This window comes from Amblyomma americanum, chromosome 2 (assembly GCF_052857255.1).
Source record: "Amblyomma americanum isolate KBUSLIRL-KWMA chromosome 2, ASM5285725v1, whole genome shotgun sequence".
NCBI lineage: Eukaryota > Metazoa > Arthropoda > Arachnida > Ixodida > Ixodidae > Amblyomma > Amblyomma americanum.
In genome coordinates, this window is record NC_135498.1 from 148,810,871 (window position 1) to 148,836,435 (window position 25,565).

General features: G+C 46.0%; 1 protein-coding gene across 1 annotated transcript in view; it reads right to left on the minus strand.

Annotated features, from left to right (window-relative positions):
* LOC144119162 (monocarboxylate transporter 14-like) overlaps positions 1-25,565 on the minus strand; it is a 70,881-nt gene that overhangs the window by 27,019 nt on the left and 18,297 nt on the right. The window contains exons 3-4 of the mRNA XM_077651860.1: positions 12,201-12,344; positions 10,320-11,402 (exon numbers count right to left, since the gene is read on the minus strand). Coding sequence (XP_077507986.1) covers positions 10,320-11,402; positions 12,201-12,344 — 1,227 coding nt within the window. The remainder of the gene's footprint in view (positions 1-10,319; positions 11,403-12,200; positions 12,345-25,565) is intronic.

The following is a 25,565-nucleotide window of genomic DNA, read 5'->3' on the forward strand; positions in this document are numbered from 1 at the left end:
CATATCTCGTTCCAAGATGATCATTGAGGATGCATGCCCCCTCCTACGACCTTACACAACGCACCATAGCTGTCGCCCTTTTAGAGCTTACTGTGCTTTTTCTTTAATTTTTGTAACTGAAGGAGCATGCTTGCAGCTTTGTTTTATGTTTTTTCGAGCTTGTACGTATTTTAATTCCTTGGCATTTTAGTTGACGTGAAGCATTCTATGGGGCGCCAGGGTAGCTTTAACATGACGATTCTTTCCCGAACCTATCCTATTTTTTTTTTATGTCCCGGCTACTGTCATTCTGTTATTTAACGCCACGTCCAGGGTTTGCACCAATAACCAAAAGATACCGTGGGGCGTGGCGTCGCTTCAGCCAATGGCGAAGGCAGAGTTCGAATATGGAATACAATCGTTTTCGGGATCTTTCGGAGCACAGTCCTGCGCACCCCGCGTAAGGCACGGTGGGCTGACAGCCATGAAGAGAGGAGAGGTAAGTAAAGAATTCCTTAGGCCATGCAACATTGTCGCACTTATTCGCAGAGTTACAGAGCACGTCGAAGCCACGCCGCATAAGATTCGAGGAGGGGAGGGTGTAGTTCACTGGGATCGCCAAGGTTTACATTAAGCGAATTCACCCTGATGCGTTCCGCTTACTCCTTCGGCGAAGAAACAAAATTCTATTAAAACCGCGTGGTCAAAAATTGCTGAGGCGGGATGTTTTTTTTTTGGCGAGATTTCCTACCTGTGCGTCCTTTCCTCAGTGCAGATGAGATGACAAAGATTTTTAATCTTTGCCTCCGGAGGCTTACCGCTCTCGCAACAGAAACTACCGAGCAAACTCTTTAGCTTTATAAAATAATGATTGTTTTTACGCTTTCAGGCCGTATATGTAGCTTTGCAATTACATAATTACGTTGCTGTGTACAACCTCTCTTAGCATTGCATAGATTAGATTCAGTTGTTTTCTTCCATGCTAGAAGAGTCTGTATATAATATATCTCAAAGGAATGTGTGCACCACAGGCCTACTTGGGTATAAAGCGAGCTTCAAAGCCTAAAAAACAGCCGAATAATTTTATGAAAAGCGTCCATGGCGTTTACGAGAAAAATCAGGTCTATATTTCGACGGCGAGAAGCAGACACCGCTTAATACCACAATTAGAGCAACGCGGTTTATAAGTCACAGAGTGTCGCAGTCTGATGTAAACTTAAGTAACGACGGTGGGTCCTCATGTTTTGCATTTGGAAGGCTTCCACTTTCGAGACCCTTTATTCCCCGCGACGAAAAGGCAGAAGTCAGCGAACTGTTCGAAACTTCAACCATCGAAGTTGGCGTCAAGTCATGTTCAGTTAGTGGCAACATCTCACAGTCAGCTGACAATACACGGCTGGGCTCAAACTCTCGTTTCGGAATTAGGATACATATTTAGAAATAATGACAGCAGCGCAAAAAAGGGGGACAACAGACGGAGAGTAGACAGGGACGAGTGCTGAACTTCCAACTTTTATTGTGAACGAATCACTAATGTATACATGCTGTCCGAGCTAGGGGTCATCGCCTGCGTATACACAAGCATGCAAGCTCTTTGTCTCAGGTGGCGATGGAGGTTGTGCTGACGAAAGCATCCCCAAGTCTTGAAAACCTTTCAGCGCTCATCCTTTTCTACTCTCCGCCCGTGGTCTCCTTTTTTTACGCTGCCGCCGTTATTTTTAAATTTGTGCCCACACTCAGAATTCGCAACTTCAATTAGGATTGATATATTTACCACAGAAAAGCAACAGTTAACACCGGAGTAGCTTCAACACGTCAACACATTCCTAAGTACGACTGTAAAAAATGTATATATTTTATCTTCTATATCTCTGCATTATATTCTTTTAGGAACGGCAAGCTGTGCACTTCTCATGCTCATTGCTCGCACATTGAACTTATGATTATTTGGACGTACAACTTTTCTTGCAAGTGTCACTGTATAATGTATCTTTCATGCTTATCCCAGCTGGTTTAGGCAAAAAAGGGTCGAGGGCCTCTCAGCTGCGTACCAGCAGCTTTTATTTCGTTGACCGCCATTAGTTTGTGATGGAAATCAATAAAGGAATGTAAAGGTACGAAGAAGGAAAGAAAAGAAAGAGAAACAAATGGAAAGGCAGAGAGAAAAGTGAAGAAAGGAAAAGAACCAAAAGCGAAGAAAAATAAAGAAGCAAAGAAAGAAAGAAGAGAGAAAGACAGAACGAAAGAAAGACAAAAGACAGAAAGAAAGAAATGAAGAAAGAAAGAAAGAAAGGAAGAAAGGAAGGAAGGAAGGAAGGAAGGAACAACGAAAGAAAGAAACGAAGAAAGGAAGAAAGAAAGAAACAAGGAAAGAAAGAGAGGAAGAAAGGGCGAAAGAAAGGGCGAAAGAAAGAAAGAAAGGAAGAAAAGAACAAGGAAGGAAAGAAAGAAAGAAAGAAAGAAAGAAAGATAGATAGATAGATAGATAGATAGATAGATAGATAGATAGATAGATAGATAGATAGATAGATAGATAGATAGATAGATAGATAGATAGATAGATAGATAGATAGATAGATAGATAGATAGATAGATAGATAGATAGATAGATAGATAGATAGATAGATAGATAGATAGATAGATAGATAGATAGATAGATAGATAGATAGATAGATAGATAGATAGATAGATAGATAGATAGATAGATAGATAGATAGATAGATAGATAGATAGATAGATAGATAGATAGATAGATAGATAGATAGATAGATAGATAGATAGATAGATAGATAGATAGATAGATAGATAGATAGATAGATAGATAGATAGATAGATAGATAGATAGATAGATAGATAGATAGATAGATAGATAGATAGATAGATAGATAGATAGATAGATAGATAGATAGATAGATAGATAGATAGATAGATAGATAGATAGATAGATAGATAGATAGATAGATAGATAGATAGATAGATAGATAGATAGATAGATAGATAGATAGATAGATAGATAGATAGATAGATAGATAGATAGATAGATAGATAGATAGATAGATAGATAGATAGATAGATAGATAGATAGATAGATAGATAGATAGATAGATAGATAGATAGATAGATAGATAGATAGATAGATAGATAGATAGATAGATAGATAGATAGATAGATAGATAGATAGATAGATAGATAGATAGATAGATAGATAGATAGATAGATAGATAGATAGATAGATAGATAGATAGATAGATAGATAGATAGATAGATAGATAGATAGATAGATAGATAGATAGATAGATAGATAGATAGATAGATAGATAGATAGATAGATAGATAGATAGATAGATAGATAGATAGATAGATAGATAGATAGATAGATAGATAGATAGATAGATAGATAGATAGATAGATAGATAGATAGATAGATAGATAGATAGATAGATAGATAGATAGATAGATAGATAGATAGATAGATAGATAGATAGATAGAAACAAAAAAGAAACAAGGAAAGAGAGAAAGAAAGGCAGAAAGGAAGAAAGAAAGAAATAAAGAAATAAAGAAAGAATCAAGGAAAGAAACAAGGAAAGAGAGAAAGAAACAAGGAAAGAGAGCAAGAAAGACAGAAGGAAAGAGTAAGAAAGAAAGAATGAAAGAAAGAAATAAAGATGAAGGTAAATCAAATTGTGGCGCACAACGCCTTTAACACGATGAAAATAACAACAGGAAATGACGACATGCGTCGGCTATCACTGCGTATCTACTAAGTAGCTCATTACATTTATCGAGGAAGTAAGCACTGATAGCCTACGCATTGTCTTCTTGCGATCTTCCTTGCTATTTGCGTTGCGTGGTGTTGTGTGCCAAAACGCCATGATACAAACGGGTACACTGAAGTTTTAATAATGAGATGACCAGCGACAGAAATATGGCTGATTAGTGACTGATTTCTTAACAGATTCTGACGTGTCATGTAAAAAGGATGGCGCATGGAATCGATATGCAGGTTTTAATAGCGTAGCGAAAGTGCAGCACGCTTCCCGTTCGCCACGGTAGCGACGTTGCTGGCGGGCATGTGGAACATGGCAGGAGTAATCCTTCCCGACGAGAAGTTCGTCTCTAAGTTGGAAACTGTTAGACAGAACCGCTCTCCTCGTAAATGTTACCAATCTTATGCAATGGGACGCGGGAATTTTACACGGTACGACCAGCCACTGGGATCAAGTGTGCCCTTTCAGCGTACGGTCATCTCTATACTCCGGTTCATACATCCGGTGCGGCGCTGTCAAACTGCCGCTTTTTTTTTTGCACCAGCCTACATCCGCGATCAAATATGGTGCATTCGTTGTAGTGAGCGAAAAGTCTAAATGCTTTGCGTGTTGGCTTATTACCTGGTACATTTGTCATGAGCTTGATTAAATGCGCACTCATTGCTGACGACACGCTATCGCCTTCTGGTGCCTGAGACCACTCGACCACAAAACAAGCGTGGAGTAACACGCTTCCCTTTATTTTATCACGCTGAGTGCTTCCGCACCTTTCACCGCGATGCAACTAATGCGTGAAACGAAGTATAAATGTTCTAAGCAATCAATAATCAGCTTCATTTCATACTCAATGAATCATTTGTGGGAAAATAAATCCAGCTAACATAAAACAATAGTCTCCTCCAGCGCCAGCGCTTCTCGTCATTGCCGAATCGGAGCTCCAAGCGTTGAACCGAACGAGCCGTTTGAACGACAGTTGAAAGCATTGTTTCGAGGTCAGGGCGATTTGAGGGTAGTACCCGGAAGTGTTCTGGTTGAGTGTGCTGGTTTCTCAACTCAACCATTTTATTGAAAGCACGCGCCGACGCCGCGGTGGCTCATTGGTTATGGAGCTCGGCTGCTGACCCGAAAGATGCGGATACGATCACGGCCGCGGCGGTCTAATTTACTTTGCGATGTCAGTCCACGTTAGGGAAGCCCAGACGGTTGAAATTCCCGAAACCCTTTACTACGGCATTCGTCATAGCCTTAGTGGCTTTTGGACGTTAAACCCTCATAAACAATACCAAAGCAAGCGCCTATTTATTTTGTGGGCCTCCAACCAGCTTTTTCAATTCAGGTAGCAGAGCAACCAACTTATATCGAATGTTGGCTTCAGCGTAACAGGCAAGTACGAACAAAGAGACGCATTCCGAAGACATTCAGTAGAGATAACGCTCACCCACTGAAAGCTCAGCAGCTGTTTCAGTTAATAATAACAAGCGGTGGCATCGTTGTAACAGTATATTTGGTTTTTATCATCTATCAATTGTAATCTCAAAAACAACTATTGGCCCTGGATGAAACTAACTCATGTGCCCTTTTTTATGGGGACATCAAATTTTTTGCACAGAATGAATTGAAGCCCTTGATTTACGGCTTCTTTTCCTTCATTGACGCCTCCGTCATAGAATCCAGCAACAGGACGAGGCGAAAATTGCATGCCGGACTCGCGTTCAGCGGGTGTGTACCGCTACTGTATCCGGAAAGAAACGAGGCTGGCTGCCTCCCACACGATGAAACTTAAGTTGCCAGGAAGGAGAAGAACTAAATACGTCGGAAAGGAAGAAGAGACGCGAGAAAAAAGCCAGGGAAATAAACGATCGAAACGAAGGCAGGAAATGAAAATCGGCAAACTTACATTGGCTGCATTGAGCCCACGTGTTTACGGAACCATGGGGCCAAATTTGGAGGCTGCCTTAAATGAGGGGTCATTTTTGCCTATACGAGCCGGTAGGGCTGGAACGCTAGGATCCCTTCTTCCTTGTGAGTGGCTGTACGAGCCGCTTGCGCATGGCAGTGAAAAAATTACTCTAATGAAATAAAAGTGATTTAGGTACCTAGCGCGTAATTTCTGTTGTTATGAGTTACTATACTGCTGAAATAGTTATTGCTCTATTCAACTACCTTATGCAATATCCTCTCACGAGGGCCGTTCAGGGTGTTGTAAAAAATAATGAATAAATTGCTTTGAGGAAATAAATTTACGGCAGAAGTAAGTTAATGCTTTCTAAATCACTTTTTCGCAATGCTTCATTGAACTCTGTTTTATCGTAAGGTCGGTAGGGAGCTTCGGAAACAGGAACGAGGGGCGGCATGCCTGGCCCATTCGATCGGCAGGTGTAAAAAGTGGTAGGGGTTTAACGTAGTTAAAACGAGCCCACGTGCGAGAGCAGGGGCAGTTCAGCTCGGCCTCAGGGGCTTTAGCGGGTTAATTCCCATAAATGAAGAACTGGCCATTCTCTACTTAACATTCACAGATAACGACATGTTGAGGTTGTGATAACGTCACAAGGTTACGTGACCTAGGTGGCGCGACGCCCCTCTGAACTAACTCCATCTTAGGTCGGATTAGATCGGAGCACCCGACAAGATTCTTGCTCGGGGTTGGTACGTCTGGAGTACCGCTTTCGCGCTGAAAACATGACCGAGAGTGCCGGAGTCATGTGTTCTCGGCTCACCACCTGGTTCCGTATGCGAGGGGTGGGTACGAGTGTAAGCATGTCGCAAGCATCGATGTGCGAGGCTGTGCTTGTGGAGCCCAGGGCGCACTTTGCGCACGTCACACTTGAAAAAATAGTCATGAGCACGCACAGGTGCTCCCATCGTTACGTCGGCCAAAGGCACAGCGCTGCCCGGTTATTCTCGTCGCCGAGGGGAGTCGGGGAAGAGGCGGAAATGTACTTGGCGGGAAGATTCCAGAGGGTAGGCTGCCGGAATCGATTCCTAGGATGGCCGAAGCAGCATTAAATAGCCTTCTTAAGAGGCTTCCAATGACGCAGACATTTCGTAGCAGGCCGTTCAGTGTGCCGTTTGTTTCTGTCTTGAGCGCGGTGAAAGTGAAGAGTCTTGCCCTTGCTTCTGTTTTCGTTGTTTTACTCACGTTGTCTCGTCATTGTGACGACTCGTAAAAGAAGAGGGATGCGCGGAATTGCTGATGGGGCCGAATATAGAGGGAAGACCAATGAGGTTGTGCTTCGAGTCGAGAGAGACAATTTTGCGTTTCATTCAATCTATAATTTTGGTTGTTTATATGCATGAAAAATAGTAATTTAAACGTAACTGCATTACTTTTCGCAAGTAATTTTACTGTAACGTAATTTCTTTTTGTGAACAATAAGTGGCAATGTAATCTCATTACTTGCAAGCTGTTTTTCGAAAACCAGTTAGTAATGCAGTGTAATTATATTTCTAAAAACTTTGGTCCCAGTGCACGCATGGCTCGGAGGAGGTATCGCGCATATGTGTTCTTGGGTACATGACGTCGCAGCGCACCAAACAACTCCATACTGCAAAAACTTTTTGCGCGTTCAAGCGTGGCGAGATACATCTCTCCGGTCTCTGACCGCCTCTTCCTTTCCCAAGTTACGTGGCTTTGGAGTACTTCAGATAGATGGTGCATCCCCGCTTGCTTGCAGACCTTTAACTTGGAATGAACTACGGTGTTTCAAGTCCACCCCTATCAACACGACTAGCGGCATGGAGTATGGTCACCGGTGGGCCAATCACTCGGGCATACTCTTCTTTTTATTTCGTGAGATTCATTTCTACTTGCGCCACACAAATTTTCGAACGCTGTTCGAAGTCATAGCTAGAGGCTAGTGCGGGGTCGAAAACGAAATACATGAAGGCAAAGACAGAGTTCTTGTGTGAAAATGACAAGTACAATCATATAGGCGAAAGATCAAACCCACTGTTTAAAGATAGCATCATTTTGACTGTTATTTTACACCCAACAAAATCAAACCAAAGCAACATAGCACAACAGACACGAACACAAAACAGCTGTCACTTTGGGCAAATAAATTCCATAAAATAAGTTTTTAATATTTTTGCAAGTTTCATGTGATTATCTATAGCGGTAAACTGTTCCAAATCTTGGTCCCTGCACATTTTACCAGCCGTTCACAATAGACGTTATTATTGGCAGGGAGTATAAAGTTGCCTTGGTGGAACCACAGTCTGTAAGTATTGTAACGAAGATTTAATGTTATTTATAACTAGATATTGCTGGCGGTATCTGATATAACTTGAAAGGAAGTTACACATTTTACTGCGAAATCCATAATGGTTTAATTTGTTTACCAGAATAGCGTATTCAACGGTGTAAAATTGTTTTTTAATCAACAAATACGACAGTGTCCAGTTGATTTCCGTGTAATGGCGTATTGATTAACTTAATAAAAATCAGGACTGCGGATGCTGTTGAGTGATTTTGACAAAATACATGCTGGTGTCGACAGAGTAAGTCAAACTTGTCTAAAAGTTCGTAAATATTGCTGGGCAAATTTTTTTCATTTATATTGTTGATAACGCTTAAGGCAGAAATGGATTTGTAGCTGGTCAAGTGTTAAATGCGGAGGAATAGACGGCAAATTGCAAGGAATGATTAAAAAACATGCTTAGGATAGACACAAAAGTGTCTCTTTTCCTTAATTATCCCTACATATATTGCGTCAAGTCCAGCAGATTTATTGCTTGATAAGTTAAGAATAACACACCTTATTTCATGAGGTTCAATTTCAAAGAATACAAAAGTATGTAGAGCTGGATTGGAAGGAATTGTATCGTTTTTTGCCGTGAGCAGTTGGGCAGCTAATGATAGGCCGATGCTATCGGAAAAGTAGATACACATTTCTGTAGTACTGTAATAAACCATCTTGTCTTCTACTTAGCGTGCGGCTTCGTTATTGCAGCGGTAACAGCTATCAGACATTTTTCCCGAACTCCGTAAACAGGAAAACCATGCTCACATTCATTAACTATTTCATGACAATGTCGAAAGACTGACTAGAATATTCCACTCTTTAGTTAATAAATAACGCAAAAAGTAGAAGCTTTAATTTCACTGTTTTGATCCGGTTAACAAGAGTGTACTTATTAGTGCTTTCTAGAAGAATTGCCACAGGTACCCTTACTGGAGGGCCAACTGCGTCAGCGAAAACGGCTCTTGTAATATACATAGATCTATTCACGGTAGACCATAAAAGATCCAAGCGAAATAGTGCTGCAAGTTGGGCCAATTGGCTTACGTTCAGCCGATTGTTCTGCGTTCTGTATATTCTTCGATAAAGAAATTTAATATCGTTCCCATCTCTGAACGTAGTACGTTCGTATTTTCTCTTTGTTGCAGTTAAATCGCTTAAACAACGCATAGGTTTGACTTAGCAAGTGCGAAGCGCCGCAAAAAAAAGAGAAAACCTCCTCATAAAACATTCACGAAATCTGCAACATCCTACTTGTAAAAAGGACACGAGATAGTGCATTCAAGAACTCCCTCCTTCAGGTTAATATCAGGGCTTGGAAGCTGTCATTTTTTTTTACCGGGCTGATAAAAACTGCCAAAGGGTGCGTAAGATATGAATTCTGATTCTTTATACTCCCCAATTTTGTGTTCCTCAATTTTTATCCGGCAAAACCTGGCAGCACTTTTGTACCGGCTACGGCTGGCATGTGAAGTGCTGCGTCAGTTTATAATTGAAGGTTGCTGTTCAAGTGAAGATCGGAGCTATTGCTGAGGTTTCAAAAGAAGCCGACGATAACAGCAGTGTCTAAGCTAGCTGCGAACTGAGACGACGCGCTAAAATTTAGTGTGCCCGTAATGTGCTCCTCCTATCCTAGGCCCAACTTTGGTGCGACTTTAAAAGTGAATGTGCACCAGCGCCCGTACTCTAAGTTTTCCATTTTTCATCGCCCATTGCGCGTCCATTTGGTCCTCTGTCACTGCTCACCCGAAACTTAAAGCGTCTGTGGGAAGCGTCCAGGCAGTTGGGTGGTCGGCGGCCGGCCATCACCACCCGCTGCATACCTTAGCCAATGACAGCCACTGGTCAGGTCCGGTCGAATGCTGTTGGCTGAGCGCTGCGATGCACCTCACCGTTTGCCGCAAGTCGCAGCCTGTGGGGAGGCCCGGTCTCTAACCATCCAATGGTAGGGTCGCTTCCCACCGGCGCTTGAAAGCCGCAGATAAAAGTGAGTGACCAATGACAGTTAAACAAACGGATGTAGAAAGGACAATGATGAATGTACCGCTTATGCAATGCGCCCCCTGGTCTCCGGATTAGCACAGGAACCCTTCCTTGCTGCCGAAATGACAAAACCGGTCAACGCGTTCACAAACTGGCCTTTAAGGGCCTTGAAAGGAATACTGTAATCAACAACCTTGGCACGCAAAAACGCGATAGCCGGTAATAAAATGAGCAAATGTGCTTTACGAGCCGCATAATATCTTGCCTATTTCCTGCTCGGATTCGGTGCCAAATTTTTCGCGCTTTTTTTCCAGGATATGGAGCTGAGATTGAGTAAAGGCCACCTACCAATAATCAGGGGCTTGACAAATGCTGAGAGTCCTGTTACTCCAGTGACCAGCCCGTACGTCAGTGGCACACGGTCGACGCCCAGGAACTCCGCAATCAGCACCGAACACATCACGACGACACAACCGATGTACAGCGCGGCACAGCAGGCGAGGGTGAAGATGGCACCGTACGAACTCACGTGAGGTAGCAAGAACATCACCACTGTGATGCCCCCCTTCACTAGGGTCAGAAGGCACTCCCTGGACAGCAGCCCCCTGTCAGCAAAGGTAGGAAGCAGAAGACGGCCCGCCAGGTCAGCGATCGCTGTCATCGACGTCATGGTGACGGCGCTCTGCACCGGAATGCCCTTGCCCACGGCGAAATCTACTAGTAGGGAGCTGTAGCAGTCGAACAAGAAGGCATAGCAGAGGAATGTGTAGAGAACCAAGTAAAAGAAAGGCTCCTTCAAGACAGTAATGCTGTGGCGAAAGGAACCTGGTTCATGGGTGGCGTTCTCTTTCTTCTTGGATATTCCTGCCAGAGCTCCTGTGGCGCTTACAATGGACCCGAACACTACTTTCATTGATACTCGCCTGCACACAAACTTTGTTGCCAGTGGTTCACCGGATTCAGTCGAGAATTCCAAACCTGCACCGGCTTTCGCCACGCGTTCCTCTTTGTTCCTCTGAGGCTCACGCTGGTACTCCACACGGTTTCGTTCATCGCAACCGATGCCAGGTCCTTCATGGTTGTCGAGCCCTTTCTGTCCTGTATCCACGCTTTGTGCTGGCTCCGCAATAACCTTTCGGGCTCCTTGTTGGCAGCTTGGAGGGGTTTTTCTCGCGCGACTCGTTCGTCCGAGCCAGTGAGGTTGGCGGATGAACAGCGTGAAGGCCAACGAGTTGAGCGAGATGGCTGCGAACAGGAGGATAGCCATTCGAAATCCGTACAGCCGCGTCAGGTACTCCAGGAAGAGAGGAAAGGCGAAGAATGCGAGGGCTCCGCCGGCAAAGTTGAGTCCTGTGGCGAGACCCTTGTGCGCAACGAAGTGTTGCGCCAGACATATCGGTTGCGTCATTATGACCATGCCTGCACCAATACCTGAAACAAAGTAGCACAACGAGGAAAGAATATCGCTTTATATGACCACTTCCTGCGAGATTTCAAAAGGCTTTGATTACTACCTATGAGCTACTATGCTAGCCAGTGAACTATAATTTTGAATGAGGTCAAATTCAGTTGCAAGTTTTTCGTGAAGGCGATTCTTTAGCATAAAGCGCGAAATGCCGATATATTAGCCTCGTCGGTTCTGCTTGTTTACGCTTTATTTAACTGTTACGCGGACGAAGCAGTACAATATTCTTAAACAGCATTTATAGCTTTAATGCTTATCGTCTTCGTGCCGAGAAACCTCGTTCTGAATTTATCAGGTACGTTCTTCAGCCCGCTGCCCATTAAAGTTTTATATTTCCCTTTTACTTTTTTTCTGTCTATGATTTGATACTTATACGATGCCTAATTTATCACTAAGAGAAAAATATATCAACTTTTGCATATTAATTATGCAAAAATGTCCGCGACACCCCGAATCCCTCCACTCTTGCGCTGGACGTTCAGTTACACTGGGACGCCACATATCGCTCAAGTACTCGAAACTTTTGCCTCTGTACTCATTCAAGAATAGCGTTAGTACTGATTCCGCTTTAACAGAAGTCATCGCAACTTTCACTTTTTTTTCATTTCTACTGACGAGGCATTCCGAAAGCTCTACAAGTATTTCCACAGTGAACCTTGTTTCTAAGATAGATTGCATGCCTTTCATTATACCCTGGACCTGCTGCATGGTCGTATGTGCCAATTATCTTTACACTTCAAAGTAGAGGAAGCGTTCTTGCTTACCGTGAATGCCACCAAGCGTGACTGTCAGTAGAGTGGTGGTCGGCGCAAAGGTCGACAAGATGAGGCCTAAGGAAGACATTATACTGCCGGCGATTACCACGGGCCTCACGGTGAAACGCTGCGCTAGGGGTCCCGACAGCATTCCTGCGTGCACCAAAATGTTGATTGGGTGCGAATGTCTTGCCCTTGAGATAGCGAGCTTGTTTAAAATCGCGTGTCTGCATGTAGCGTTTTGGAAAAACTTAAATGGAGAGACCTCATTGCGGTGAATCCTGTGTTCACTTCCTGTACTTCTAATAGTAAAAAATGACTTAAATTCAACACTAATCGGTCAAAATGCACTTGTTTGTCCAACGCGAATGCTAACATGATCATATACTGAGTCGCATTCTGTTTTTGATAGGTATAGAACCACAGTTGGCTTTAACCAAAATACATACGTAAGCTAACCCTCTTAAGTGCAATGAATCACGATTTTGTCGTTAGATAGGCTGGCGACCGCTGTTCCAAGCTGACAGGACATAGGCGATCTGCAGCAACTATTTATATTTCGTGAAACGATAACCACAGGTCGCGAATTAATGCCAATAAAATTATAGAGCAGTCGAACTAGTAAAAACTGCCAAAGACCAATAAGGCACTATCAAGCTGTGGACAGGCCATCTTATTTCTTGCAAGAGGGTAAATAAACCTCTAATTTATTTAATTGGTCTAATTTATTAAGCAGAACGGTACTCACTACATCAGGGAGACTTCAATCGGTCTGTATAAAAGTTTTAAAAATTTCCTTGAAGCGGGACTTGTGTGATTCTATTGCTTTTTTCTGTTCATTTTTAATGTATATTTTTGCTCTAAAACTTTTCCGGAACTGTTTTCCCATTGTAAGCATATCAATAACATTTTTTTTTCAAAAGCAACGTGTAGGTCACCTGCCAAATGTATGCAAACAAGTTCCGGAGAGGGGGGATGGGGCACAGTAGAGTTTAACGGAGGAGAAAAAAAAACCATTAAAGTCGATTTCTCTCTTTACATTTTTGGTTTATTGGGTTTTTAACGTCCCAAAGCGATTCAGGCTATGAGGGACGCTCCAGTGAAGGCCTCTGAAAATTTCGCCCACCTGGGTTTTTTTAACGCGCACTGACACCGCACAGCACACGGGCCTCTAGAATTTCGCCACCATCGAAATGCGACCACCGAAGCTGGGATCGAGCCCACGTCATTTGGGTCAGCAGCCGAGCACCATAACCACTGAGCCACCGCGGCGGCTTTCTCTCGTTTGAATCAGCGAGCGTAAGTGCTTCCACCTTAATTTAACGCCTTTTGGGGTCCACTGCATACACCGATAGATGTAATAGAAAACCACGGAACCGGTGGTTAGGAGCTTCAGAAAAGAAGAAATCAGAAGTTAGTAACAGCGCTTTGTTTAACGAACAGGAACTGCCGCGATACGTTTATTCATTTCTTGTCATACACATGCTACTAGGTGTGGGGCACTGGCTTTGTTCATAATTGGTCAGAAAATATGCGCGACCTAACTCTCACTAAATTCCTACAGTTGGGGTCAATGTCATTTTGTAATCGCAGCGGTTATTCATAGCGCATGGCAAGAAGCAATACACGGGAACACATACAATTAAAAGTTCGAAGTGCTTATTAGAAGGCCAGAGGGGCCATTTCCCGAAAGAGTTCCCTTGTTTGACGACGAGCACGGCTGGTAACATAAACGTTTGGTCTATGGTTTGGTTCGTGGGGGTTTAACGTCCCAAGGCGACTTAGGCTATGAGAGACACCGTAGTGAAGGGCTCCGGAAATTTCGGCCACCTGGGGTCCTTTAACGCGCACTGACATCGCACAGTACACGGGCCTCTAGAATTTCGCCTCCATCGAAATTCGACCGCTGCGGCCGGGATCGAGCCCGCGTCTTTCGGGCCAGCAGCCGAGCGCTGTAACCACTCAGCCACCGCGGTGGCTGGTAACATAAAAGTATCAACGCGGCTTTACAATGAGTGTGACAGGCATACAGACTGGCCGAAGAAATTTAGATGAATATGGATATACAAAAAGGAAAAAAAAACAGTATATTTCTTTTCTGGCCACCGCTGAAGGTTCAGGGCATCAGACTCTAGGTTAGAACAATAGAATAAGTTTTCAGTCTGGTCTTTTAATTACTAGTAAGTCAGGTCAAGTCCATGACAACGGATTTGAAAGACGATTGGTTTGCATTATTTCATACCACGCCTGTCAACTTCTGCAGTGTTAACACGCCTTCGCTTCACCGCCACGTCCCAAGCAGTCTACGCTGCAGCAGAATATTTCTTTGTAAGTATCAGCGCTACGGGAGGCAAAGAATTTATATGCATTCCTCGCCCTCGTTGCCTGTTAAGATACTGGCAACAGCCGGGGCAACATGTTTTCACGCCGTGACACAAATGTATGTTCCTTGTGCGTGCAAAGTTGGGAGGATTTCTCGCATTTTGAAACCACATATGCGCATACATATAACACGTGTATTCGAAGTCATATCGCCAGAAGCGGCACTCAATATCAGTGTTTGCTGCAACGATTTCGCGTGCGTAGCATGTCGACGCTTTTGGTGACGCTTGGCTATTTTCGCGTTGGCACCACGCTGTCGTTTCCTTTCCCGCATTTCTGCATATTCCAATGGTCGTCATCTTTGGTTTCAGATTCTCCCAGCACATGGTCTTCACGCCTGCGTCTGATGGCCTCCGCTTCATGTTCTCGACAAGTGGGATGTTTCCACTTTAGTCGTTTCACTTCCACTCTCCCCGCTCCCCGCGATCTTCGGGAATGTCACGCAAGCGACGACGGGGAGCTGAAACGGCTGCTCCTGGTGCGGCACGTTGTTTATCTGTCTCGTTCGCGCAGCGCTTTGGCTGGGCACAGTGTGGCTCGTCCAGTGAGTGAACATGCTTCGCTACATGCAAAGAAACTATTAACTGCATTCGACGCAAGCTCCTCGTTTGCTGTCATTTAGTTGGCTGCGCCCTTGCGGAGACCATCAATGAGCTTCCCACTTTCCCGTATTCCTCGAATGGGCCCTCGGACGCCGAGGCATCGCAGGCTTAGAAGTGCGTATATAGCGGACACAGGAAGGGGGAGGGGAGGGTCAAGGAGGGCAATGTCCTTGCTAATAGACACGGGGAATGGGGCGGAAATTTTGTCTCATATTATTGCCTAGGCACTAATGCGGTGGGTACCAACTCCGAGCAAAATCGTCCCTTGTCTGTCCTTGGTGTCTTCGCAGCAACTGCCCTAGCGCGAGCGCTCCATCCCGCAACACTGCCCGCTCACCTTCCTACCAGGTACAGACACCAGTAGAAAGGACGAATACACACCAGAACGAATATACATGGACGATTTGGAGACACAACTGAAAATTTTTACTTGATCAAATTTTTCTTTACCTGGTACCATGCACCAACTGGCACAGCAAGCGACGCTTCTACAACTCATCTTCGTCTTCCACGCAGCACAAATCTGTTCATTAGCCTTGATCCGAGTGTAGTAAACATTCTCTGTAGTTTTTGTTCTCTGCTACCCAGAAGACATGGACAGGTGCAATAAGAAACTTTGCCCCCCTCCCCCCCTTTGTGAAGAGACCTTTTCGTGCTTATGATCGCACGGAACTAAAATGTCCATGCCATCAGTCGTGAAAATGGACTGCAAGTTTAACTGAGCCCTGAGGTTCAGAAATACGATTATTCAGTTCCCCACAACTCTCGTATGCTGCCATCTTGCAACGCCAGTGATTTTCCTACGCACCCTCTAGACGATCGGCGAGAGGCCGGGGTGTACACATTTCCTTGTTTTTCTGAAGCCACCGCCTTAATTCGTAGAGAATTTTTTTTTGTTTCACACACGGCGGGGAATTTTGTTGGATATCTCCGGAAGAAGGGCAGCCTTTGCCAAAAGTATCCAGGCTAGACGGTTTGCCTCTGAGTAGTATATTTAACCTATTATGACAGCCCTCAAACTCTAAATCTATGTATGATAAGAAACACTCTCGTTCTTACCTTCCGAGAACTTTTTGATCGAGGCTCTACTATTCGAATGAGAAGCAAACCATGCGGATTGTTCATAGATGGCGGAACAAACCACGACTTCTACACGAATGTAAGCACAGCCAATACACAGCTACAAAGAAATTATATAGATGCTCACATCTTGCCTAGTGTTTATTTGACTAGTTTATGGCTGAGTTAATGGTCGGAAGTTGCGAAGTATTTTTGCTTGTACACATAGAGCCATTTGTTGTGTAGCCGTAAATGCATTAAAAGTGTCAGGGTCATGCAGGTTGTCGTGGGTGATACCAAAGCTCCGATATACACCTTGCTCGTCTATGCACAGTGCTCAGCATGGATTCGACTTTCTAGTGAACAGGTACTGGTCTTTTACAGCGTTTTCTACGTCTGCGTTACGCAAGTGGTATTTAACAGAATAGTTATTTATAAGGTTTGTTGCTACTAGTCAAATGTCGCCTAGATTCTCGTTAAATTTTCTGTAGTCTTGTTTTTTTTCGTTTTGTCTGTTTCGAAATACGACTTAAGTCCCTGTGTAAAGTGAAGTACTTGTTCGAAATGTTTCTCATGAATGTTGAAGGCAAAACGTTACTAGTTCTACAAGACGCATGAATGACAAAAATAACAAATCAAAAAATTTCTTCCGCTTCTCCTGTGCCCTGAACTACCTCCTCACGCCGCCTCGTCTAAATATTTACTCACTGACCCTCCTGATTTCAATACCCGGGGAAACCCCTGAGTAGCGCAGACCAGGAACGAGACGGGAGGCTAGGCACAAACGATTTGACGGTCGTGCGACTTTATAAACCACCATGCTCTTGACCAATCAGGTGTTCCCAGTCTTTAGAGGTTATTATAATACAGCGGGCACATGATGGATTTGTTCTTGCGTCAAAAATCTTCAAACTTCCTTATGTTGCGCCACCTTCCTGTATTATCGCACTCTGCAGAGTCTGGGCGCTGCACTAACTAACCTTCGCCCCGTTCTTCTTCTGGCCTTGCCTGGCACGGCACACCACCAAATTTCTAAATACTAGAGCTCCAGATCAGTCGTCCCTGGTTCATGCGCAGTGCTCCAGGGCAAGCCTTCTTCGATTCACCGATGTGGGTCCTAGGATAAAATGTTTCGCTCACTCACGCTTGCGCTGCTACTTTCATGCTGTCGCAGCGTGCCGCCCAGGGTATTATGCCCTTCTGCGTAGCTGTACCACCTTCAAACAACGACGACTGTCTTTGCTGCTCCTACCGAAGCCCACATAACTGGCTATCGCTGGTAACAAACATATATTAACTGCACACCGCACATAAGTTTAATATTCCCTAAACTGGTGAGACGTCGACTATCCAGCCCCGTGCTCCTGTGACAATAAGCGACCAGTTTGCTTTCCCGTGCAAGCTTCCTTGCGCTGCCTGTCCTTTTCGGGCTCCGTCATGCAGTTCATACGCCTATGAAAAGAAAAGCCGCTCGAAGTACGGTCGGTTCAAGGCAACCGCGTTGCGCCGTTTTCCGCACATATCAAAGAGGCGCCTGGCACTCCAGATTCCATTGTTTCCCACCGCCGCCTGTGCATCTCCTTTGTACGACCGTCAGCTCCACGGGGTCCTCCGTCATCCACGTCTAATCACAGCTTTTCTGCCTGCCTCGCAGGTGCTGCGACCTGTTCATCAGAACCCAGGTGTCTTGGCAGCTGTTATGATGACCATTTCCAAAGGTCCCTAGACCTCGGTTACCCGCAGACTGGGTTTGGAGCTCCGCCGCTCGGGTTCGCATGTCCCATTGCCTGGGGGGGAAATCCGACTGTGCGGCCTGCTCGTGCCCCCCCCCCCCCCCCCCTGCCACCGGATACGGGCCGGTGTAGTTTCGGCTACTAGGCTTTGTTCCGGTGCAACGCCAGCGGTGGGGATGGGCTTGCCGGGGCCCGTCCTCTGGGGATGCAAAACGCCATGGGAGTGGCAGCGACTCCCAAGCGACTGAGTAGGCCAGTCGCGCACGTAAGGTCCGATGCCTGTGCGGAGGCAGGCCTGGTTTTATAATCAGGTTGGGCTCACAGAATTGGGCTCGAAAATTGCTCGAAAATCAAAAGGCCTCTGCACGCGGGGGCGTTCGTAGCTACCGGCTGGCGCGTCGGTTTCTGGTCACGGAGAGGCCAGGTCCGCGCGGGGGTTTCCAGCAGAAGGGCTCCTTGGGAGCGATGTCCTCGGGGAAGCAGCCAGGGATGGCTGACCGCGCGGCCATGAGGCTAGAGCGCGGGACGCCGAGGTACGGGGGACCTTAGTACGACCGATGCGGAAACCGTCGATGTTGTGGAGTAGCGGTGGAGTAGGCCCGGGCTATCTCACCCTCGGCCAGGTTCTTGGCTTGTGGCCCGGTCAGCCCGGCCCTGAACACTCCCTCCTCAGTAGGTGTGGAGCAAGCCAGGGGAGGAAATAAGTGGAAGGTTGGTTGGTTGGAAGCACATATGGGTCCCCGGGAGTCTAATTCCATTGTCTGGATCCACCACACATACTTCCGGAGTCTGAAAAACCGCGAAAAATACTTGACGGTTAGTAGCTGGGCAGCGATTCGCAAGTCCTAACCGGACCCCTAAAAGTCGTGGAGGAGCCCGAGGCAGCTGCCCCGGGTTAGGATTTCCTGTCTCCGAGTCGGAGCTATTGCGTCGTTGGGTGGTCGGGCATCCTGTGCGTGGAGCCGCACCATTGGTCAACATCGACGCCCTCCCTGTCCTGGCCAGACAGGAGTCGAGCAATGATAAAATGAGGGTCAATGTCTCGCCGTCCCCATTCCCATCAGATTACCCATAACCCTTCCTTCAGTCCCATTCCCACAACCTACGTCCCACCCCCTCCGCTACGTCCCAGGGGAGATCAGGGGAGTCTCCCCGGGCCCGCTCCCCCGGCTCTGGGTCCTTTAGTAGCATTACTCCATTTTTTTATTTTCCCACCTACGGGTGGCAAAAGCACAACATTGCCTTCGGGCCTTTTCATTTATATTACGATTGGGTTAAGCCTGTTATACTTAAGTGGCACAGGCAGGGGCCTATTGGTTTACATTCCTTTTCTGGTTGCCCCACCATACTTATGTCCCAACACAAACTGCCGGCTCAAAAAGTCGCCCGAGACAGTGCCTTGAGAGAATGCAGGGGTAGGTTTCAAGCAGCCGGCTTTCACCAGCCAGTCAATCAACCACCCACCCCCTCCTCCCCTGTTCTGTTCGCAGTGTCGTCGTCCTTGCATCCCTTCGCTGCCAGTTCCGCCAAGGTGGTCTCCTGCATTGCAGCGCCGTGGTCAAGCTGTCCTGGTTAGGGAGAAAGGACACCAGCCTCCAGGTACGTCTTGGAGGCAATACACGAAAGAGCCATGAGACATCTGCTATCGGCACTGATCGCTGACACCACCTCGTCGATGGCTTCCATTGCACCTCGTGCATACTTTTATTTATGCATAATCTGGTGTCACCCAACCGTGGCTGCTCAGCGGCTTTGTCGTTCAGCTACTGATCCCAAGGTCGCGAGTTCGGTCTCGGCCGTTACCGCCGTATTTCGATGGATGGATGTAAGCGCTCATTAAAGAAGTCCAATTTGTCTGATTCGATTCACAGTCCTACACTATGACGTCCCTCATATCCCACGTGTCGGTTCGAGATGTTAAAGGGGCTCTGAAACGCATTCTGAGGAGAGCACATTAACTCACTTAATCACTGCACTTTGTTACCACGCAAACCAGAGCCAAATAATACTCTTCCACACACAGTAAACGACCCGCAACCACGCGCGAAAGTTCGCGTGCCCTTCCCGGCGATTTTTTCATACTCGAACCCTCCTCCGTCGCTCGCACCTGCGTATACAAGGTGAGAGGTGGCCATTGGTTAGATTCTTTCAGACGTCAGGCAGCTATCTTGGTCACGGCCAATAAGCCGCTTAGCTCCAGCGGATCGGGAAGGTCCGCTCCCAGAGGGGGAGGGGAGGGTCGGTGGAGGAGCGCCTACCATTCCAGCGTGCAAAAAGTGACGAGAGCAGAGAGAAAGGCGCGAGGACGATGAAATTCAAATTTTGACAACAGATAACTCAGCTTCTACAAAGCGCATTTAAAAAATCTTGCTGGACACTATTCGTAAAGCGGCCTTCTTTAATATCCCATGCATTCCGCTACTTTATTTAGCCTCTTTCACAGCCGCTTTAAACGTTAGAATTGACCATTTAATTTTGAATTTATTTGCATATGGTGTTTATTTAAACTACTAGAAGTGACTAAATATAATTGATGAAAGATTACCAGGGAGAAGTTGGTTTAGGTTTGGTTTGGTTTATGGGGGTTTAACGTCCCAAAGCGACTCAGGCTATGAGTGACGCCGTAGTGAAAGGCTCCAGAAATTACGACCACTTTGGGTTCTTTAACGTGCACTGACATAGCACCGCACAGGAGCCTCTAGAATTTTGCCTCCATAGAAATTCTGCTGCCGCGGCCGGGATCGAACCCGCGTCTTTCGGGCCAGCAGCCGAGCGCCATAACCACTCAGCCACCGCGGCGGCTCGCCAGGGAGAAGTGATTCGAGATAACCGATAGTAATTGCTACAATTGCCGCTTAATCCATACCTTGCAACTACAAGCATGGAAGCTCTAGAGTGCCTCACTCGTCTGGCTCTCCCCATTCATACCCACCACGCGCGACCTGCGGAGTTGGTGAGTTTGCATGCCACCTGTGAGATGCGGTTGTGTTTCTTCTACTTTCTAGTTCATTATCTCTGAGGTAAAAAATCTTAGGCTACTAATTTCCAATTTACCAACAGCACAAATAAAAAATATTCGGTTTTGCCTTCCTAGGTATCAGTACTGTTGGCTTTCTTCACAATTCTCGGCACGAGATCTTCAATATCCTGTCCTTGTCTGATATCCGTCGAGCCCACTTATAACGGCCGCTGATATAAAGAACGCTCGCTTATTAGGAACCAGTGTGGTGCTAGCGTTGAAATACGCATTAGGGCAACTGCAATTCTTCTCAGCTATACAGAGAACAGCTATCGTTATACTGCATGGTTGTAGCGAACGAGGCGCCGTCGTGTACTGAAATTTGAAATTGAAAAACTTGTGCTTCCATTAAGCGCTGAGATAGAAGGGTGTCTCTGAGCCTCCGGAACACAGCCTGGGAAAGAACATGTCGACCCAAAAAAGCAACCAAGAGGCGGCATTGAAACTAAGTAACCGAAGGCCAAGAGCACGCCGGTGTCCTTCAAGGTAAATCACTGCCTGCGTCCGCGGAGGCTGGGCAAAGCATCCAAAGTGAAAGAAGTGCGGTGAGCACTAGTAAATGGCAACGCCATACGCGAAGGTACTTCCCATAGTCGTGGATGAACTAACATTGCGATTTGCGAATTTTTAATGCATTACTAGTCACGCTGGTCAAGTAGTTTGCATTGTCTGCCCAGTCGGCTACAACATTAGGCAGCTACCAGTTGCAGGCAGAGCCAGGTAGCAGACAGTGCAGCTGCTACATTTTGCGCGCACGGGCGCAGCGCTACATTTGTCGCTGCATGATGTCAGTAACCATAGATGACGCTGTCGAAACACATGCGATCAGAAGCATATAGATCTGTAGCTACGCATCGTTGATTCATAGCTGGCCGGGTATAGCATCGATGACTAGAGAAAAGGATTAAACATTTATTTGCAAAAGGAGACCAGAGTGAATTGTGTGTGGGGTCCTAGGTGCAAGTCTCCAGTGGCTTCCCCCAACGATTAGGAGACTGGTGACTAGCGCTTCCTGGTCTCCAAGGGTGCCGCTGGCCAGCGTCAACTCCCACTGGTCCAGCGCCGCGTTATGCGGCTTTAAGTGGTTCGGTTTAGCTCATGTCCATGCTATGTGTCCGAATGTTGAAATATAGCCACACCAAGGACATATATCTGCGTATAATGCTGGGTGAATGCGGTGAGGTGGTGGAGATTAGGGAAAGTGAGTGTTTCGTTGCGGGTTAGGTGGTAGGAGCCTGCCGGGGAAGGTTTCTTATGTGGCGGTGGTAGAGACGCCTATTTCGGCGCAGGGTCAGTAGGCGGGTTAAAAAATGGGCTGAAAAGGGGCAGAGGGTAGAGTCAGTGTGCCCAGCTCAAATGGTATAATCTCGTGCTAGGGCATCTGCCCCTATGTTGCCATCGAGACCTGCATGTCCTGGGACCTAGGTGATAACATGATCATACTGAAGATGGCCGCCCAGAACGCGGAGAGCCGTCCGTGGGGCACGTCCACTCATGTTGGATCTGCAGGCGACTTGGGAATCTCTAAGAATGTGGGTGCCATGGTCTTGGGTGTCGCTCATTTTGATTGTGACGGCTATTGAAATGGCTTCTGCAGCTGCCGGATCCGTTGCCGTGAAGGACGCTCCACTGCGTCTGCAAGGTTGGTGTTCACATTGTCGCCTCGGAGACAGTGGTGCATCTGAGCAGGTGATATGCCTAGTACTTTTTTACTAGCAAGTGCGCTCAGGTTCACAGCAGGGATTTTTTTTTTGTGGTAGTCGGCTACGCATAATTTTACTGTAGTCGTATTCTACATGTATTGTCGTTCTACGAGAGCAGGGACATGTTCAATGTCACTGGAGCATAGAATTACTCAATGTGGTACGGACGCACAATGTGTTAGCAGTAGACAAGCTCCTCGAAACCAGTGTACTAAGTGCAGCTAGTTGTAACTGCTTGCTTTTTGACATCTCCAACATGGTCTGTACCCTGAATCTCTTCTGACGTCCCTACGCGATCAGACAATGCTAACGTCTGGCGCCCGTTCGTCGCCTAACCCTGCAGCTATGACGCATGGTGCTTTAGCTATGCACTATCAAGTACAGGCATCCCACTGACGTCTACTAAAGCGATTCCCATTATGCACCCGTCACACAGTACAAACCGCGTTTTCTGAGAACGTAATATCTCAGCAGAGGTGCGAAAACAGTCGCCAGTTCGCCGAAATGATATCGTTTCCCAGCGCCTTATCTCTGCATGTCCCAGACACTTCGATAGCAACGTGAAAATGAGTCGATGGCTGATGCCCTTCTGGGAACGCTTCAGTATTCTATTGCACTGAAATCACCGGAAGGCCGCAAAAGAGTTCTTTTTTAAAGTTCGCCTTTTGGCACAGGCGTAAGGCTTCAGCTGCTCACTACATCTTGTACAGCAACCATAAAGAAAAATCATATCAGTATCCTTCCGAGTGCCCCACCAGCAATAACACAAAGTACCCTTCAACTAATATGGATACCAAACATGTAGCTTCTAGTGGCTGTAGAAATCCCATCTGAGCCGCCGCAGTGGTTCAGTGGTTACGGTGTTCGGCTCCTGACCCGAATGACGCGGGTTCGATCCCGGCTGGAGCAGTCGAATTTCGATGGAAGCAAAATTCCAGAGGCCTGTGTACTGTGCCGTGTCAGTGCACGTTAAAGAACCTCGGGTGGTCGAAAGTTCTCGAGACCTTCACTACGGCGTCCCTCGTAGCCTGAGTCGCTTTAAGACGTGAAACCTAAATTGCATTTAGTGCTGCATTGCGCACGTTTTCCGCACTGGATTTGTATAGCTTTCTCAAATCAGCTTTTCTTGAATATAAGAAGGCTAACAAATAAATAAGTAGTTCACTTCTGGCTTTACACCAACCGCAATGGTAACCTGGAGAAACTTGTACACATATGAATATTTAGTCGATGTGCAGGCTGACATCTTAATGCCGCTTACTTTACTTCGGTAGAGTGGGGACTGGAGATCTAGCTTTTCTTGAAAGGTTCCCAGGGATGGCCGAGTTTTTTGGGGTCGGTAAAACGCCATAAATGTCCGAAGAGATGATAAATAAACACGCATACGTATAAACATGAAGAAGGGAGGCAGCACGTCTTCTTTTAACATTTCTGCAAGCCACTGATCGCGCAGCTAAATGGTGACAGCAAGAACGAACTATGGTCTACTGTGATTGAATGTGTGGAGTGGACCATGTTATACTTTGAGTGAATGTGTGCATGGATGGTGGTACTGCAATGAAGTATGTTCTGCTGTGTTGAATATGTGCATAGATGGGGACTTCTGGAGTGCACTTTGTTCTGCTGTGAGTGAATGTGTGCATATATGCTGACTGCGAGGGCTGAATATGTACTATTATAAGTGACTGTGCGCATAGCGGTGCAGATCCGACAGGCTTTCGGTCCTTATTATTATATAAGTGACTCTACGGTGGAGCAATTGCCGGCAGACTAAGCAAGGCTAGTACCCCACCTGTAGCATACAACTCAACTGAACTCAACTTGCGACGAGGCAAATTCTGAGAACAGAAATAGCGCCGCTCGACTAGAGATTATGGGGACATATCCTTGAATGCACTGATTTTCGATTTCATAGCACCACATCCAACAGCACTGCAAGGATCGTCCGAATGCGTCACCCTGAACCCTGATTGTGTGAAACATAAAATTCACTTGCGCGTTCCAAGTGGAAAACCGCCGCTTAACAGAGCGCTGAGATACAATCGCGAAACTCAGCATGCCACGGCGCGCTGCATGACACAGCGTAGCAAATATGCGGCACAAAGCGTGTAGAGATTATACCTATGCGACAAGGGTGCGTGGAAATGACATTCGAGTCGAACGGCATTCGAAACTTCGAATGGCATTCGGACTGGAAGGACCCGCACGGTGCTACACTATTCCAAAAGCATTCGAAAGCTTCAGTATTCTGCCGCCAAGCTACAGGGGCGCTGCTGCCGTCAAGTTTTGTTTTAAACAAATATAGCAGCAACAAGTAATTTGTATAGTTACAGTTCGCTATAAAATTGCTACTTTTAAAAGTAATACGTCATTTCTACTAAATTTTACTATTTATTCATAACTAAACGCCTCTGTTCTAAGAGAGGCCAAAGCCCATAGCCCTGCCATTTTTTGTGTGCGGTCTGTTGGATACATTAGGCTCTATCTCCTGCGTGTGTCGCAAAAAACGAAAAAGTGCAATAAACTTCACTGAATAAAAAAAAAGCTCACTTGAAATATACACACAGATGCACACGCGCACAAAATAAAAAGACGGAACACAGCAAAACAACTGCACAAAGTGAAAAAACTGGCACCGGGACTACATGGCTGCCTTTCTTTCCTACGACGGGTTCCAGAGTATGCGGTAAATATTTGCTTGCTAACAAAACTTCTGGAAAAATTCCGTGTAGTGTATATAAATAGTATTTAGAATTTCATCGTTTATCGAACGTATTTGCTCTTCAAAACTTATGCTGCCACCTATGGCGTGAAGACGCTGCGGTAGAGAGTAGTCGCGCTTGCGCCTCGAAAGCATTCCAAAATCTCGAATGTCT